The sequence below is a fragment of the Anabrus simplex genome, chromosome 4 (assembly GCF_040414725.1).
Source record: "Anabrus simplex isolate iqAnaSimp1 chromosome 4, ASM4041472v1, whole genome shotgun sequence".
NCBI classification, from domain to species: domain Eukaryota; kingdom Metazoa; phylum Arthropoda; class Insecta; order Orthoptera; family Tettigoniidae; genus Anabrus; species Anabrus simplex.
The window spans coordinates 105,335,218-105,355,812 of NC_090268.1; the positions used below are offsets into that span (position 1 = coordinate 105,335,218).

The 20,595-nt window shown below is 40.1% G+C and overlaps 1 protein-coding gene across 1 annotated transcript in view; it reads right to left on the reverse strand.

Moving 5' to 3' along the window:
* The window catches only part of LOC136871665 (alpha-2-macroglobulin-like protein 1), a 261,707-nt gene that overhangs the window by 6,566 nt on the left and 234,546 nt on the right, over window positions 1-20,595 (reverse strand). Inside the window, exon 27 of the mRNA XM_067145159.2 lies at window positions 13,374-13,550. Coding sequence (XP_067001260.2) covers window positions 13,374-13,550 — 177 coding nt within the window. The remainder of the gene's footprint in view (window positions 1-13,373; window positions 13,551-20,595) is intronic.

Consider the following 20,595-nt stretch of genomic DNA (forward strand, 5'->3'; position numbering starts at 1 on the left):
TCTGTTTGGACGATGAATTTCTTCGAGAAATCAGGCATAGCAAGTACAGGGGCATTACAAAGTGCTAATTTAAGGTCTTCAAAAGCGGCTTGTTGAGAAGGGCCCCACTCGAATTTGATGCCTTTCCTACGAAGAAGGTTTAAGGGCGCCGCTCTATTAGCAAAGTTAGGAATGAACTTTCTGAAGAAATTCACCATACCAATGAACCTGGCGATACCTTTAATGTCCTTGGGAGGTTTAAAATCACGGATGGCCTGTGTTCTAGAATGATCGACTGCTACACCATCGGGTGACACAATATGCCCTAGGAATGACATAGAGGGCTTAGCAAAGGCGACCTTGGACAACTTAACGGTTAACCCAGCCTTACGAAGGCGATCGAGAACTTCTCGCAGATGATCAAGATGTTCTTCAAAAGTCTCTGAAAATACGACGACATCATCTAAATAGTGATATAAGTACTCGAATTTGATGTCGGAGAAAACCCTATCTAGTAGCCTAGTGAGCACAGCTGCCCCGGTGGGGAGCCCGAAAGGCACACGGTTGTATTCGTATAAATTCCAGTCCGTGGCAAACGCTGTAAGGTGTTTAGACTCTTCGGCAAGGGGAATTTGATTATAGGCCTGATTCAAGTCCAAGATAGTGAAGAACTTGGCCTTACGAAACCATGAAAAACAAGAATGAAGGTCAGGAAGGGGCACAGATTGCAACACCACCTTCCGATTGAGAGCCCTGTAATCAATGACAGGCCTGAAGCCTCCTTGGGGTTTCGGGACTAGAAAAATAGGCGATGAATACGCCGACTTAGAGGGCCTAATAATACCATCCTTCAACATCTGATCGATAATTTCTTTCAGAGCTTTCATTTTAGGTGGAGATAGCCTATAAGGTGGAAAACGGACAGGAATCGAATCCGTGACCTCAATTTTGTATTCAATAAGGTCAGTAACACCAAGAGTATCAGAGAACACCTCGGGAAACGACTGACACAGTTTGCGAATACTATCAGCCTGCTCCTCATGTAGATGTCTAAGGTCTAACAACATCTCATCCTGGGTAGGCGAAATAGAAGAACATGACACAGAATTACACTTTAATAGTGGTATTTTACAACTAGAAGCAAATTTGAATGTGCACGACCTAGACTGGAGATCGAGCACAAGACCAGTGTGAGAAATAAAGTCCGCTCCCAGTATGATGGGGCAAGACAGGTGCTTAGCCACAAACAATTTAATTTTCCATGTAAATTTAAAAATACGAATTTTGACCAGTACGGAACCTAGAATTTCTAATGGAGATGAATTAGCCGAAACATATTGAATAGGAGATGAGACGTAGTCAGGTAGTTTACAAACAGCTTTCAATTTAGAATACCATTCAGCCGAAATAATCGAACAAACACTGCCTGAATCTAAGAGAGCTGTTATAGGCTCGTTATTTAACTCAATCTTAAGAAAAGGAACAGGTGCAGGGGTATCCGCCGCAATCCTAAGACACTCTTTGGGGCATTCAAGAGATGTATTCGAAGACTTATCGTTCCCTGAATTCTCGACCTTTTTGCCAGGGGCTGAGCCTCGGGAAGATGGATTAGTCGACTCAGCCGGCGCCACTAGTCATTTTTGATTGTTGTTGGAAGTTACACCAGAAGTTGAGCAGGAGGGGGTGCTATTCGAATTGGGACAATTCTTTGCAATATGTGAGAAAGCCCCACATTTAAAACAGCCTTGTGATGAACCCGCTCCATTATTTGCCCTACTAGACTTGATCAGAGGACACTTATTGCGCAGATGGTCAGGCGACCCGCAAGCATAACATTTACGGGGGGTGACTGATCGGCGAGGAGGAGGCCGAGTATTACTAATGGAAGGCGGGGGTTCTTTCGCGACACGCAAAGAATCGGCGTATCTAACTCCTTCCGCTGAGACGGCCAATGCTTCAAGTTCCGAGAAAGTTTGCGGGCACGCCGCGAAACACAAATATGACCTATAGGGAGGTGAAATTCCCTCTACAATAGCCTGTACAATCTGATCTTCAGGAAAATGAAGGGCAAACACCCTAGTATAAAACTTAATGTCCTGTATGAAATCAGCCAAGTTTTCATCCAAGCGCTGTACACGATAATAGTACTTCTGAATAAGGGAGGACCTGGCCCTAGCCGGGATGAAGTTAGCTAGCAAATGGGCATGGAAATCCTCAATAGAAGATTGCTCGGCAATGGCTCTAACTATTTTGTCAGAGAGAATACCAATAGCATACGGATAGATAATTTGCAAGATTTGACATGGAGAAAGAGAAAAAACAAGGGCATGATCCTGAAATTCCACTAGAAATCTTAAAAATGAAATTACGTCACTGGTGGTATTAACGGAAAACTTAGAAATACCTCTGAGCAACATTGCCAATGGATGAGGCAAGCTACTAAACCCGGGTGACATAGTAGGTAAAGGTTTCAATGGCAAAGAAGTTAATTCAGAACGGATGTTACTCAGCGATGCACGGCGTTCAGACTCGTTGTCCAATGGGGCAGAGATAGTTTGAGCAGCGATGGTTTTCCTATTTACTTCTCCGTTAGCAGGTTCTTCCTCGCTACCTACATTCACTATGGTGGGTTGATCAGATTTGGGAGGAACTTCCCCAGTTAACAATTGAGTGACCTTACTAGATAATTCGGAAATATTTTCCAGGAGCGTACTAGCTTCCTTCCTCTGAACGTCATTCAGTTTTAGAGACAACAGATCGTTAACCCTATTCGAAAAATGATATAGCCTGCCTTGCACACGCTTAATTTGATTAGGAGACGGATCATTTTCATCAAAAAAACTAACTACAGAAGCTAGCCCAGTAATATTCTCCGTGATCGTGGAAAGAGAGTCGTCAATTTCTTTCTCTCCCAAATTGGGGATGGAAATGGGCAAATCAAGGGACTCTCTAAGCTTGTTAGTGTCTATTGCAACCGTGCCTCCAGATTGCACATTTCTGATAGTTAATTCATAGATCAACTCCTCCTTGCGCAAATAGTTAAGAAGGAGAACATCGCGAGGGCCGGGCATGATGACAGACCAATTTTGAAAAGGTCAAAAAATTCCAGCAACTGAGAAAATGGTTAGAGTTCGGAACAAACAATATTTAGCCGTCAAAAGGGGCTAAATTGAGACCCATTCAACCACGCTCTGCTACCACTTGTTACCGTGTTTTGGTGGTAGTTATGCATGAAAGAAGGTGCGGGGTGGTGAACGGGTCTCAAGCTACTAAAGTGAAATTAATTTTAAAATTTAACAAGGTTATATATTCTTTTCAAAATTAGGTAACAACAAATAGAACAGGTACTTAGTAGCCGAAACACGATTGACAAATACATTTACATAGGTACCCCATTTGGGGCTTCAAAAGTCAGAAACATAATTCTTGAGCAATGAGCCCAACCTTACAATGAACACCATACAACAAAGGGGCCGAAAACCCCCCAAACATGCCAGAAACATCTGCTTCCAATTACATCCAAAAGCCTCCTTGAGGCAGAAACACAATTTTCAAAAAGGGCAACTTCCTAAAATACAAGCCTATCATAGGCCACTCCGAACTCCACCTTTAAGCCGTCCTCAAAGGACATATACACAGGGGCAAAATACCCAACCTACTGAGGTCTGTTAAATAACAAGAAGATTAATACATGACCTCTAAAATACAATTTGAGAGGAGGCGAACTTGCCCTCCTAATACACTTTGCTTAAGACCTACTTGGCACTAGGCCGTTAATACAAGGGCTAATCCCATACTACAGAGGTGACTTAATAGCAATTTATATTACATTACGGAAGAATTGGTTGAGAAAAATAAGTTCACCTCAGGACGATGTGAGTGGGAGCTCGAGAGGGTTAAGCACTCTCTATCCCGATATGTCGTTTTAAAAGAGAATATATGAAAAGAGTAGTTACATTTTAGGAAAAGGTTACATGGTTGAACGCTTAGAACCCGCCCCGAAAGTTAAACTGCTGAGCTAGCAAAGAAAGAAGATATTAATCGGCCATTACCTTGTGTTGAACGGCTGGAGAAGAAAGAGGCGCTTCCCGCCCCCTGCTATGTACTTAACACACTGAAAGATGGAACAGAAGTGGCCCGGAGACCCGAAAATCAGCAGTTTATATCCTCTCGCGGAAGGTTCTAGGCGTTAGGGGAAAGAAAACACCCTCCCACAAACTCTTTATTGGGTAGGACCCCGCAACAGATACCAGTTGGGGGAAGATACACCAGATTGGTCAGAAATTAATAGAAGAAATTCGGGATTGGATACATTCATAACAAGGGGAAGAAAGGGGTAAATATTGCCAACTTAAACAATGACAGAAAGAAATTTAACAAAGAACAAACTCTTGAAATTAAATTTTCTCCAAAAAAATAGTTCTTTGACTCCGCACTAGGTTGCACTATTATAGATCTTCAGTAGTGTCCTCTAGAAGAGAAAGTTCACACTTCTTACTTCAAGCGAAACAAAAACACATCAAAAGTGACACAGTTCTAAAACTCCAAAATTTACAGGTAGTGACATCTTCTGAGAAGGTAGAAAATTAATAACGTCAATAAAGTTCAGACTTCCTCCAGCAGAGGAGTTTTAACTGGCGCGCATTTAAATTAGCGGCGTGGAGGTGTACCACCCGGTATTATAATAATAATAATAATAATAATAATAATAATAATAATAATAATAATAATAATAATAATAATAATAATAATAATAATAATAATAATAATATTATCAAGAGACAATCACAGAAAGATCCAATCAACTCAATAGAAGAAAATTACTGCAAAACAAATTCTAGAGACTATTACTATATCTTTGGAAGACAACTACAAAAATATGACCCCTCTGTATTAATGCTGAAAAGCGAGGACACACACTTGCATTATTAACCAGTCTGCATCACAAACATCCGTTAGCAATGCTTGGCCAGTGCCATGTTGACAGCCACAAGCTACACTGAAGCTTTATATTTGCAACATAATTTTCTTAAGTACAGGAATGCTTAAAGAAAGATGCAGCAATAGCTATCTTATATTCTTTATTACATGACTACACTATTTTAAACCTATATTTTTGCCACCAGATTGTAGCACCAATCAAGGAAACCCGAGACTCATTTTTAAAAAACTAGAATTCTCATAGTCTGTCACCTGCTAATTGGCTGTCTGTGTGAATGGAAATGTTGTGTGCTTTGGGAGAGAACAGCCAGTCAAGGCACAGTGCTGATCTTATTACCTTTGTCTCTTGCTTTGGAGTTTTACTTTTCATATCCTACACTGACCATTAGGCCAGAAGTTACATTTCTAGTAACTGTAGATTCAGCGAATGCATTAACTGTCATCAATTCATTTCCAATTACAGCATTATCAATATGTATTAATGGAAAAAACTGAACCCTTGTCCCTTAAGATTGTAGACAGATATATTTATTTTTCAACCAAGCAATACTCTAGACTCATCATGTTGATATAATGTAAATTCGTGATAACCATCACCATTAGTACAAATATTAAATGACAACTTCTTAGTAACAGCAGAAATTCAGGATAAATAAAATTAGAAAATACCTGAAAAAATAAACCTTTAATTACAGATTATAATTGAAAAGGATATCATTTATTTAAATCCCCTCTCCCCTCTGCCTATTTCTCTATTTATCCTTCGTGTGTATTCTTGTCCTCTGAGTTTTCTTCACTGAGAAAGATTTGTGAGTTGCCTATTACATATTGTGTACCATGCCATTTTATTTCTGCCTCAGTTCTCAAACATATCCAAGGATATGGAAAGATGCTGTCGTAAGTCCGGGACCAAAAAAAAAAGTCCCCAGCTGTTCATTTATCAGACTATCGGCCAGTCTGTATACTTTCATTTTCAATGGATAACCTTAACAAATATTCCTTGCTTGACCCATTAGGCTGCTTGTCCACTGGAAGCGATTAGACGCGATTACAAGATGAGGCAACTACGTGTTTACTAGCACGACTGATCCCAACGCAAAGAATGTAACAAAACCACATCCGCTGTAAGCGACCTGGAGAGGCCAATTTAATGTGTCTACAGCAACAGATCCTACTCGAATGGGATTTGCCGTTTGTAGTAATCAGTACACCACAGTTTCTCCAAGCAGTTGGGTTTCTCCTGTTGTCATACACATCATCATCATTATTATTATTACTACAGTATCAATCAACATCTATCATGGATTTTTTTTTTAACAAGTTGTTTTAACGTTGCACTGACACAAATACGTCTTATGGTGACAATTGTACAGGAAATGGTTGAGGTGCTGGCCTTCTGACCCTGACTTGGCAGGTTTGATCCTGGCTCAGTCTGGTGATGTTTGAAATTAGAAAGAAAGGCTTTATATGTTCGTTAACTCTTCAATCAATCAATCAATCAATCAATCAATCAATCAATCAATCAATCAATCAATCAATCAATCAATCAATCAATCAATCAATCAATCAATCCTGATCTGCATTTAGGGCAGTCATTGTGGTGCTGTAATAATTGATGTAACTAATGAACAAATAAGGAAGATACAACAGACCATGAATTTCTGCATAAGATTATGATTTTCTTTACACTATGACACGCATGTCACAGCTTGTTACAAGCAACTTCACCTCCTGAAATTTGAAGAACTCAGGAATCTTCATGTAGGTTGGTTTTTAGATCCATAACTGAGAAATCTCATTACCTGTCCTCAAAATTTACCTCTCCTCTTTTCACCAGCACAGTACACATTCTGTTACCACTCTTGATGTATTCCCTCAAGCTGTTAGCTGCCTATAATCTCTCATTTTTTGCAACATGAACTAGATTATGGAGCTCGGCTCCAAATAACATCTGCACCATGAACTCTTTAGAGACATTAAGTCTTCATGCACAAAGTACCTCTTAGATGCATAAACAGTGAGGATCATGATGAATGAATGATAAAAATCATAAAATCAAAACAAACCCCTTGGTGCTATAGCCCTGATGGGTCTTGGTCTACCATGTGACCACTGCTCAACCCTAAGGTCTGTAGATTATGAGGTTACACATGGTCAGCACAACGAACCATCTTAGCCGTTATTCTTGGATTTATAGTCTGTGGCCGCTATCTCACTGTCAACTCGTCAACTGACTTCACAGGGACAAACAGTGGACTTGGCCTTAATTTATGGCCAGATGCCTTTCCTGACACCAACCCTCTGTAGAGAGAGATGTATTCACTATTGTGGGGCTCTGTGGTGGTTGGTTGTGTGGTCTATTGTGTGTGTTTGATGAACAGAGTGTTGGGACAACCACAGTCCCTGAGTCCGAAGAATTAACCAGACATGATTAAAATCCCCGACCCAGCTGGAAATTGAACCCAGGACCCATTCAACCGAAGACCTCTACAGTGACCATTCAGTCAAGGAGCTTTTTTCCTTCTGATTAATGTAAAAAGAGGATGGTTGTCCAGTTGTACTTCGTCTTAAAACAAGTCACTACCATCTAACAGTATTGCCTATGGCATTAGGCTTGATTATGGTCTTAATATTGTGCATTTGATTCCAGACGTACTCCATAGCATAATGAATTTTATTTCTATAGCTTTTTGACAGGTTAATTTTTATACAATTGTAGACAGTAATACCATCCAGCAGAGATGAATGGCAGCAGAAGAGACCAGGCACACATCAGCTAACAACAGTCAGTGTAATGTTATGGGTTAAGATGCTGTAGGTGATTATACAGCATTTATTCTTCTTCTTGCTCAGTGATGTTAGGGCATCTGAGGTCAAGGGAGTCTTCTATTTTCCCCTTCTTTCATGAATCTTTTTTCCCTTGTTACCCTTCTTCATATTTTCCTTCTCATTTTGATGGTCATCTTCATTATCATCCTAACCAATATGAGCTGATGAATACACGATTTTGCGCCTTATAAGAACAATCATGACAATAGTGACCATCATTGCCATTTAACGACGACTGAACAATATATTTCCATACCATCGATGTTCAGCAGTGATGAACTTAGCACTAAGAATCTTGATTCTTTAAGATCTCTGTTATCATAGCCTGTGTGGTAAAAATGTATGAGACATAAATGATTGGATGTGGTTATTTTCTTAACTTTTTTTATGTACAGGTTTTATATAGAACAAACATTTCCAGAGATGTTTGAAAGTTTGTGAAAAATGTACCATAATACTGTAATTGTGAATATTTCTGTTATTAGTATTCATGTGGTAAAAGTACATAAAACATCATCATCATCTGGAGCAGTTTCCAACCACAGGCTGGGTCTGCTTGGAATATATGCCTCTCCATCATTTTCTGTCCATCCACCACTTCTCTGCTGTCACTGTCGTGCAGTTCGCTCCTCTTGCCTCGATGCTCTTCTTTATACTTTTCAGCCATCTGTCCCTCAGTCTTCCTGTAGATATCCTTCCATTCAACTCCATTTCTAACATCCTTCTTGGTATCCTCTCTTCTCCCATTCTCTTAACATGTCCATACCACTGCATCCTTTATTTTTCTATCTTTTACTGTAGGTTACCTCATTTACCATCTCCCAAATTCTCTCATTTCTTACGCTGGCCATTCTTGCTAAACCCACTCGACACCTTTAAAACATCATTTCCACTGCTTGTATTCTACTTTCATCCCTCTCCACGTTTCTGATTCATATATTTAAAGATAAAAATTTTATTGTTCCGTATTGAAATTATTAACATTAAAAATTAAATAATTGAAGTTCAACCAATTCAATACATAAAAGAAAGAAATGTAGTAATTACATTCTTATTTAAATGGGACCGGTTTCGACCCCAGTCCAGGTTTTTACGGCTGACGATGATCTGGACTAGGGTCGAAACCGGTCCCATTTAAATAAGAATGTAATTACTACATTTCTTTCTTTTATGTATTGAATTGGTTGAACTTCAATTATTTAATTTTTAATGTCTGATTCATATGTCAAAATTGGCACAAAATAAGTCTTTTAGATAATTCCTTTACATCCCTGTGGTACATCCCTGTTCCATATCAGTACTCCCACACTCTAAAAGAATCCATTTGCACACCTACCTCTGCCATTGATTTCCATCCTGTTTCCTGTTTCCTCCATTTTCTTCAATTACACTTCCCAGGTATTAGCTTTCAGCTCTTTTCAACTACTCCCCTCATAACGTCATGTCATTCTTCTTCTTCTTCTTTTCCTACTGCTTTCCCCACATCTTTGGGGTTGCGGGTGCAAACTGTGTCGCACATGTGGATTTGGCCCTGTTTTACGTCCGGATGCCCTTTCTGACGCCAACAATATGTGGAGGGATGTAATCACTATCGTGTGTTTCTGTGGTGGTTGGTAGTGTAGTCTGTTGTGTGAATATGAAGAGGAAAGTGCTGGGACGAACACAGACGCCCAGTCCCCGGGCCAGAAGAATTAATCAGAGGCGATTAAAATCCCTGACCCGCCAGGAATCGAACTCGGGACCCTCTGAACAGAGAAATTGCACATTTCCTATTGTGATCTCCTTATTACTGCCACGCCACTGGACAGTAATGAAATAATATACAACATAGCACAGTCTATGGATATTCCTGAACTTAAATACAGAGTTTCAAGAAATTCTACTGAGCTGTTTTCCTATGATGTTCACACAGACATCTAAACAGACAGACAAAATTTGAACTGAATTCACCTTTGACTTTTGTATACTTAATCCAAGATAAAGACTATGAGGCAAAAATTTGAAGTGTGCAGACAAAATTTTAATTTTATTTTTACAGATGGAGGTCGATATAATCATGGTCATTTGATTGTTATTAGCCTTGAAGATGGGTCTGGCAGTAGATTTGTAACAAATGCCCCAGAGTTTCAGAAGCTGTCTTGAAAGTTTATATTACAAGGTAATTAAATTATGATCTTTACTGTTAAACAAGACTGACTATATGAAGTTCATTACTTGTAATGACTATATACCAGGCAAGTTGGCCATGTGGTTAGGGGCGTGCAGCAGAGAGCTTGCATCCTGAAGATAGTGGGTTCAAACCCTGCTGTCGGCAGCCCTGAAGGTGGTTTTCTGTGGTTTCCCATTTTCACACCAGGCAAATGCTGGGTCTGTACCTTAATTAAGGCCATGGCCGCTTCCTTCCCACTTTCCTATCTCATCGTCACCTTTAAACCTATTTGTGTTAGTGCGACATAAAGCAAATTGTAAGACTGACTATACAGAATGTAACAATAAGGCACGGCCAAACTTTCAGGACACATTTCTTACTGCATAGAAGAGGAAAATATTTTATATGGACATGGGTCCAGAAACGCTTTATTTCCAAGTTTGATCTCATTTTCTACAATTCTACATCATACGAGGGTAATCCCAAAAATAAGGTTTCCTATTTTTTTTATAAATACAGAACTCTGTCCGTGTAGCTGTTGGTCACAATATTGTGAAGAGTGTTTCCCGCGCTCACAGCCTTTGAGAATGGAGCTCCCGGTGGATGTTACTGCCAAGTGCGAAGTGTGTGCAGTTATTCGGTTTATGAACGCAAAATATACTGAACCAAAGTGTATGGTTGTTAAAAAAATGTTCATAAGTGGTATAGAGAGTTTGCAGCCGGATGGACTGAAATTCGCGACGAACAAAGGAGCGGGAGACCATCAATTTTGGTCGAGACAGTCGTGAAGGTTGAGCAAATCATGTGTGAAGATCGGCGGATTGCTCTGGATGATCTCTGCACTTTGTTTTCTGAGGTTTCCCGAAGTGCCGCTCACAGAATTTTAACGGAAAAGTTGAAATACCGGAAGGTGTGCGCAAGATGGGTGTCATGCATGCTCACTGAAGACCACATGCAGCAATGAGTTGATTCTTCCCACGCATTTCTTCAGCACTTTGCACCCAAACAGGACAACTTTTTGGAGTCAATAGTCATGGATGACGAAACCTGGGCATTCCATTTTGCACCTGAGACCAAGCAACAATCACGCCAGTGGCGGCATCCCTCTTCGCCAAAACCGCGGAAATTCAAGCAAACACAGTCTGCCGGTAAAGTCATGACAACTGTGCTTTGGGATCGAAAAGGGGTATTGTTGGTCGACTTTATACCCGCTCGGACCGTAATTAATGCTGACAGGTACTGTGAGACCCTGAAAAACCACAGACGGGCAATTCAGAACCAGAGGAGAGGAATGCTGAGCAAGGGCGTAAACATTCTCCATGATATTCTCCCGCACGTCTACCGCCTCTGGTCACTCGGAGGATGGTCCTTCAAGAATCCGAATAGAGGTCATGCCTCTATTCTTACAAGGCTTCACCAGACCTGCCCTACGACAATGATGATCGGGGACCTGATGAAGCCTAGTTTTAATTTGAATTATAAGTTCAGAGTGGTGATACCCACAAGGGAGGAGTGGGCCGCGGATGCTGGGGCCCGTCTTAGGTCTGGGGGCTGTACATGGTACACAGATGGCTCGCGGACAGAGACGGGGACAGGCGCCGGGGTCTGGGGGCCTAGGACAAGGCTCTCCCTTCCTATGGGTAAATACGCTACTGTTTTCCAGGCCGAAGTATACGCAATACTGGCCTGTGCTGTATATATATGGAACATGCCTGGACACAGAAGATGCATCACCATTTGCAGCGATAGCCAGGCAGCGTTAAAAGCACTATGTGCAGTTAAAACAACATCAAAAATGGTATGGGAATGCCAAAGGATGTTAGATCAGCTGTATGAACTTAGCTCAGTTACCCTATTATGGGTCCCAGGGCACACAGGTATCAGTGGAAATGAAGAAGCTGACAAACTAGCGAAACAAGGCTCAAAAGGTCCTTTCATAGGACTAGAGCCCTTCCTGGGAATGTCACTCCGAAGCGTGAAACTGGTAATATCCCAGAGGACAAACCAGTCTCACTTAGACATCTGGAAGAGGTTAACTATAGCAAGGCAGGCACGTGAACTTATCAAAGGGCCTAGCCAAAGTTATAAAAAGGTCCTGATAAATTTAAATAGGACCAGAATGCGAATGGTGGTTGGACTGTTGACAGGCCACAATACCTTACAGAGACACCTACACATCATGAAAATCAGTCAGGATCCGATGTGTAGAAGATGCGGTAGGGAGGAGGAGACCTCCGCACATGTGTTATGTCAGTGCGAGGCTCTTGCAAGCACTAGACATCGATACCTTGGCTCACATTTCGTGAGCCTGGAAGACATCAGGAATGCCAACATCCGGACACTGGTATCCTTTATAGGAGCACTAGGACTGGACTAGGCAAACCCGTTTTAGGGACACAAAGGGTCTTCACAGACCTACATGTGGAGCCCTGCGAAGGCAGGTTTCACCCATTCTTTATCTATCTATCTATCTATCTATCTATCTATCTATCTATCTATCTATCTCCCGCACGTCGCCCGGCAGCCCATTGCTCTTCTGCAACAGTTTCAGTGGAACATCATCACCCACCCACCCTATAGTCCCGACTTGGCGCCCAGTGACTATCACTTGTTCCCTGCATCGAAAGAAAGAACATTTGGCTGGAAAGCGATTCAGCACCGACGACGAGGTGAAAGACGAGTTTCACAATTTCCTGAACAGCATGGCGGCGAGCTGGTATGACATGGGCTTACAAAAACTGCCACAGCATCTGCAAAAATGCATCGACCGAAATGGTGATCATGTAGAAAAATAGCTAAATGTTCAAGCTGTAAAATGATGTAAACCATTGTAGATATAAACAGGTCCATGTATTTATAAAAAATTAGGAGACCTTATTTTTGGGAATACCTTCTTACATTAATCATGAGAAACGTACCAACATCAGCATATCCGGGATTCAATGCGATGGCAGGTTGATGTATGGAGGGCATTTTGAACATTTCACATAAGAAAGAGTTTCATGGGGTGTGCCCATCTTCTTCTACGTTTGGGAAATGTGCACTGAAAGTTTGGCCGTACCTTATTGTTACACTCTATTATATGTATTATAGCAGTGCTTCATCTTATAAATGGCGATAAAGGAGTCATATTTAAACTATTCCATAACCACACCTGGGCGACGCGAATGGGACATAGATGATGATTTAAACTATACCATACACTGTGCACATTGCAAATGAAACAGTGATGTACCAGTACATGGAACATCTGGGCAGAAGTCAAAATTGTACTGCAAAATAAGACAATGAATAAAAATAATATAAATGGGTGGAGGACTATTACTGTATTTGTCAACATATTTGAGAGTTGCTTATTAGAAAATGGCTAGGAGTATGTACAGAAGAGGAAAGTAATACACTACACGAGATGGGTAAGAAAATACTGGGTACAACCTCAATTTGTTTGTTTGTTTGTTTAAAAATTTTAGATTACCTTCTACTCCTCGATCTGCCTGAGGAAGGGCATATACTGGTTCAGGACCCTCATTTCCTGAAGGAGTTTCTAAATCGTGGTCCACATTAACAAACAAAGGATTTAGATGATCTAAAGTATCAGTCGTATTGATGTTCTCTGCAGTACTCGAGTCAGATTGCATTTGTCCTGTGCCATCTGGAAATATAAAGTTCTTATGAATTATTAAAGTGAATAGGATAAATATTTCTATAAAATATTTGGGAACTAGACATGATTTTTCAATAAATTATAAACAAACTCTGAATAACATAGGTAAGACGTAGTTAAAAATGGGAACTTAGACTATAAATTTCTTAATTTTCTTTCTACACATCTAGAATTTTTGAGCTCACTTTTAATTTAATTAAAAATACAATGGTCGGCAGTACCTAATTTAAGCCAGAATCCAGTGCTAGAAATGTCCTATCGTCTAGCCATGGAGATTCTGTCTCCCAACATTTGGGACATATAGCAAGGAACATTGTTCGTTCTTTCTATATATAATGTAAATTCCATTTTTTGTTCCTTTCCATTACTTGCAAGTCTCCCAACTTTCTTTTCTTTGTAGTCAGACTTTTCTTAAATAGTTATTTATTTTTAATACAATCTTGACTTCTTTTTCCTGTTTTTTTTTTTGTGTTAATAATGTTATTTTTATTTAATATCCCTTCATTTGCTATACAGTAGATTTTAAGAGATACCAGGGTGTCAGATTCTGTCCTCTATGAGATTTTTATCATGCCGGAAACCATTGGCGCAAAGTTGTTGTATTTAAATACCCTCGCCTATCACCAAATTCAGCTGGGATTGCACCAATTATTTTGGGAAAAGAAGGTCAATGACAAATCAGCTGCTTCACTGAGCCCTGACTTTTCTTATCAAATAAATTAGCCGTATGAATCCCCTAAGGGCTATGGCCTCCTGCAATGCAGGGACAGTGCTCAGTTTAGCTCATCAGGTGAGCAGGTCCTGAAGAGCATTATTATATTGGTTAATCTGTAGTTTTTCATGATAACGTATTACCGCATATTGTACACTTGTGTAGTCTCACCCCCGAGTGAATGCAATTGTGTTTTTCTGGAACAACAATTCGTGAAAACGCACTGTTGCATTAATGACACGTGTACACTTTTATCCCAGGGAGGGTTCAGGTTGTTTCTAGGTAAAAGCGTTAACTTGCACTCTTCGTTCTTGCATAGCTTCTTCTCCGAATGTTGTAGACGTTTCTTGTAATTTCTTGACCTTATCCTCCATTGAAATTCTCCTGACATATATTGCAAGTGCATATCCTCCTTCCACTATGTGTTACGTGATGAGTTATCAAATCACTACTGCATGCAAACGTCTGTCTGTTTGACATTCATCTTGCTATTCTCCCGAGTGCACAGAAGATGACCATCACGGTATCCTCTTCGTCGAAGCATACAGTTGTATGTTGTATTCTTCGCCTCTGTCCTGAGAGCGTACTTCAACATATTTTACACTTGCTCGGCTTCTTTCCGCAGTGTACGCGAGGATGATAATTTTATATTCACCACTTCATATAAACCTCTTTTTATCACTTTTACTGTATTATGCCGTAGTGATCAGAGAGGTGATCTCCAGGTCTCTTTGCGGAAGCGCACTGTTGCATATTTCACTGCTGCACAATATCTATAATATGTGTCTTGATCGACCTATGTTATCACAGGGCTTGAGCAAAGGTGTATTCCGTAAGGTCAGTGATCTCTGCACACAATTTTTCCCAGCTCTTTCCACTCTTGCCTTATCTTTGCTGTTCTTGTCCATTGTTTTCCTCCCCATCTCGCAAACCAGTCTGCCCATCTAGTTCTTTGCCTTCCCACGTTCCGTCTTCCTTGTCTGGGATCCCACATTGTCATTTTGTAGGTCCATCGATTTTGCTCCAGTCTCGCTACGTGTCCTCCCCATTTCCACTTTAGCTGATCGGCTGTCGTCAGAGCGTCTTTCATGCTGGTTCTCCTTCGTATATCTTCGTTCCGTATTCTGTCTCTCAATGAGATCTGGAGTATTTTTCTTTCCATTTTGCGCTGGCATATCTGGATCATTTTCCTTTGTTTTAGTGCTAGCGCCCAGGTTTGGCATCCATATAGTAGGACTGGTATCACACATTTTGCTAGGACTTCAGCTTTAAGGTGGAGTTTCTGAGTCTTGTCTGTCAGTATGAACTTTAGAGACCAGAACCTCTTCCATGCTTGTCCTATTCGCCGTTTGACCTCTTTTTCTGAACAGTTTGAGAATGATATGTTCTGGCCAAGGTATACACATTCCTCTACGTATTCCAGTATTTCTCCGTTTACGCTAACTGGAGTTTCCAGTGCATTAGTCATCAATTTTGTTTTTCTTGGATTCATTGTCAGGCCTGCTTCTTTGCTGATGTTGTCTAATTCTATTATCATTTGTTCTAGCTCCGTTGCCGACTCTGCCACCAATACGATGTCGTCTGCAAATCGTAAGTGCATTAGTCTTGCTCCATCTATTTTGATGCCGTATTTGTTTTCCCAATCTAGTTTTCTGAACTGATTCTCCAGTAAACACGTGAATAATTTTGGTGAGAGAGGGTCCCCTTGCTTAACTCCTCTTTCTATCTTGATGTTCTTTCCTTCTCTTTCTGTTTTTATTCTGGCCTCGCTGCCTTTGTAGAGTTTATCCAGGAGTCTGATGTATTTGTTCTGGATCCCTTGTTTGCTCAGTGCTTCTAAAACGTATTCCCGTTCCACGGAGTCGAATGCTTTACTGTAGTCCACAAATGCTATCTATACATCCAGATTGAATTCTTGTGTTTTCTCGATCAGTTGATTCACTGCTTGTAGGTGGTCTGATGTACTGTAATTTGTTCTAAATCCTGCTTGTGTCACTGGTTGTTGTTCATCTAGTGTCTTCGCCATTCTTTTAGTTAGGATCTTCATGAAGAGTTTGTAAAGATTTACAATTAGGTTGATAGGTCTGTAGTTATTGATATCGTCTTTGGCTCCTTTTTTGTGCAGAAGTATGATGGTGCTTTGTTTCCACTCCCTTGGTATGTCTTCTGATTCGAGTATCTTGTTAAATAGCGTAGTGATGAATGGGGTTATGTCTTCTTCACCCCAGTTCAGGAATTCATTGTAGATTCCATCTTCCCCTGGGGATTTTGCATTCTTTGCTTCCCTTATGGCTGCTCTTACTTCACTGGGAAGAATGGGTGGTATTCCTTCCTCAATGTCCTCTTTTGGCGTCTTATGACACTGTGTGCCATTTTGGGAATTACTTGTATATAATTTCCTGTAGAATTCTGTCGCTTGTGTCACTATCTGTTCTCTCTTGGCTTGTCTTTTACCATTACTGTCTTTCACTCCCAGTATCAAATGTTTGTCCGGAGTTAATTCCTTTTGAATCTTCTTCATTGATTTTGTATTTTCCATGATTTCTTTGACTACTTCCGTGTTGTGGTCTCTGATGTCCTTTCGGATTTCCCTTTTCATTTGTTTATTGATTTTTGTATATTCCAGCTTTGTGCGCTCATTTTCTTTGGCTTGTGGTTTCAGACGTTCTCTTTCTTCGATCAGTCTTTTAGTACTATCCTTTAATTTTATTCTATTTCTTCTTCTGTTTCCCGGTGTTGAAGATTGCTTGACTGAGAGGGATATGCAGTTTATGAGCTCTGTATAATATTGTTGTGCCTTCTGGTCTGTTTGTTGACTAAGCTCTTGGAGGTTGTGTTGTAGTGCTTTTGTGTATTCTGTTTGATCTATACTTTCGGGGTTTGGGGTCGTCTTGTTGAAGTAGCGTCTCTTTTCCTTCTTTATTCTCATTTTAATTCGGACCATTCTGTGGTCTGTATCGAATTTTAGACCATTGATTACTTGGATGTCTTTTACAACTTCTAGGTTATCAGCTAGGATGTAGTCTATTTCATTTTTGGTTTTTCCATTCGGAGCGATCCACGTCCATTTACTTTCTGGGTGTTTCTTGTAGAAGGTGTTTACAATTTTTAATCTTTGTCCTAGTGCAAACTGTATGAGTCTGTCTCCCCTTTCATTTCTTGTTCCATATCCATATAGTCCCATGGGTTCTTCGTCTACGTATTCCTTTTTCCCTACTTTGCTGTTGAAGTCACCAATTACAAATGTTCGGTGTGCTTTGTAGTCTGTTAGAGTGTCTTCTAGAAGCGTGTAGAATTCTTCGATCTCTTCTTCTGTGCTTGCCTCTGTGGGTGCGTATACCTGGATTGTTGTGATTTTGATGTTTGTTATTTTTAGGGATAATACCATGATCCTCTCTGAGATTCCTCTTATTTCCTGTATATTCTGTTTCAAATGGCTTTTAATTATGAAACCTATGCCTTTTTGTCCTCTTGTTTCTCCTATGTAGCTAAAAATGTTGCCATTTTCTTTTTCTATTATATCTTCGCCATATTGTCTGACTTCGCTGAGGCCCAGAATATCGAATTTTATGTTCTTGAGTGCATTTTGGAGTTCCAGTTCCTTGTCTTCAGTTCTTAGGGTTCTAAAGTTCAATGTAGCTAGTATTATCTTATCATGTGTGATCAAAGGATATAGAGAAATCTAATTTTAGCAACAATGATTTCTCTGTATCTCAAATGGTTTGACATTTTAGATAGGGGTCCTTTTCTGCCACATCCCAGCTTGAAAAACTGGTGCCTGAAATTGAAATTTGTATTAGACATAACAGACTTCAGATAAGTTTCTTCTGTCATTTCTCGTTTCACTTATCACACCCGCTCTTCACTTACTTACCACTGTCCTAAGGTGCAAGATCCTCTATCAGGTGACCTGGCATTGGTTGGAATAAACTTCAGTAGCTTTTAGGATTTATAATTAAAAGTAATTATTATAACCCTCATGGGAACCTATAACCCTTAGAGGGTACACCCCTAGGTGGCGTATAACAGGGCCCACACGTAAATAGGTTTGATTCAAATACTCCCCCTATAGAACAGCAAACCAACAGGTAGCCCAACTTCTGGGGGCTTTATAATGCTGTAACACCCTCTCTGCACGGGTCATACATATGGAAGGTCCTTCCTTATTGGAGTTAAGATGAAAACCTCAAGAGGCAAATAGCCCAACAGCGGATCAAGCAGAAGTGGCATATCTTGACAGTGTCTGATTTATAAGGAAGTGTCAGATCCACAGTAATCAGCTGATAAATGGTATAAAGAAGCATTGAAAAAGGCAATGGGAAACCACCTCAATATGCCCGCAGGTACTGGCAGACATTCAGTGGCCAGCGGGTGCTAAGAATATCAAAGTGAGCCATAATAATAAGAATTTATTGCAGCCAAAAGGTCAAAAAAAAAAAAAAAGTTACATCTTACTGTATTCAGTTAATGATATTGTTTTTTTAGTGCATTTTGTTAGGTGATATTTGTTGCATTCTCGGTTGAACAGTTTACATACACAATTTTTGCTGGGATTATGGTATGATTTGGTCACGCATATTTTGTGACGAAAATCGTGAATGGTGTATCTAGTCACGACATGTCATAGTTCCTGATTTCCTTTAATTCAGTTTCTCTCCATCATTGTGCTTGTAACATAGAAGTCCTAGGTCTGTCTCTTTACTCTTAGCCTCTCTTCTCTCCAGATGTTTTGTATATTGTTCTGTAAAGTCAGCCATGATGAGGATACACATTTTGAACATGAGACCCATGCATGGAGGAGAAAAAGTTCAAAACAGAATCAAAGAAATGAGAAAACTTAAAATAAATATATTGTTGGCATGTTAACACTTTTAACACTACAATATTTTAACATGTACCCTGGCAGTGAACTGGGTCTTTTCCCTGAATTTTAATGCATTATTACACAACAGCAAAACATAGTACATACCTGAAGGTGTCAGCCATCCAAAATGAAGATGTTAAACAGGAAGTACATATCTAAAGATCTTAATTATACTAGTCTTAAGAAAAACATAAAAAAAAATGTATGAGAAAAAACTTTTACATTCAAGTTTTACCAATAAGCCTGCTCAAACAATAAAAATGAATCATTTAATGTGGCTACTTATGCCACAATTACATTTGAAATACACAATTTACCTATTTGGGAAGAGTTTGTTTTGGTATAGTAGACCTGAAAACATTGGCCTATGCACAGTCCAACCTTGCACTCCTTGCACCACCATCTACTTTATTTTTGTGGTACAGGTGAACCATCATCCTGCATCTCTTCATCTAAACGTAAAAATAAGCCAAAATGTTTGGAGAGGTGAATTATTTCTGTCGTTTGTATTCAGAGTAAAATAATGCAGCTAGAAAAACTTGCAGTCGAAAGTGAAGTAACAAATAAATATCTTGCCCGAACTGTCACTTGATATGTTATCTGGTTCGTAAACAGAGTCTTCATCACTGTCATCTATTTCTGAACCCACTGCTCCCAATAAAATATCCAAGATATCACTACAATAAAATATCCAAGATATCACTATCATTAAGCTGGTGTGAGGACATGTTTGTACAGTAACATAGCCGACAGCGCGACAGATTTGGCGCGCTCAGCACCCGGCACATCAATTGCTTCGATAGAGGTCACGGCAAGGAGAAACTACCCTTTTTATCGTTTCGGTTTGAACTTCCCGATAACTGCTGCATTCTAGTGGACACTAGATAAACTAACACCTCTAAGCAAGGGACAGGAACCATATGGGATACGTGCAGCTAGCTATAAACACACTCAAAAATCACACCCGTATTGTATACGGGCGCCGTCCACAACCAGGAAAGCAGTGCGCCCTTATCCCATACGGGCATAGTGTTGAAAGTGTTAAAGATCTATGGTGGTACACTCTGTGTCACTTGATAAAATTAAATTCAACTGGCCACAGTATTTGTTCTAGCAGAATTCTGCTTTCATCACCAGGTAGCAGCACAACTGGAATGTTGAAATTTGTAGGCAGGCTGCCTAGGTGATACCACTTAAGAAGATCTGCATCATGGAAGCTGAGGCATATTATGATGATGATATTTTTAATTAAAGAATTTTGCCAAGACTATGCTATTTTTTTCTTCCCAGAACTTCATATGTCGGCTAATCGCCTGCCTCTGTTCCTCCAATAACGCTTTCCAAGGTTGACATAGAATTTGCAAAAGCAAAAAATCTGCAGAAGTGATCTGTTGCTGGAAATTCACCCCATTACTTATGATGTCATCAGTAATCTTAAGCCTTTGTAGATCCCAGCG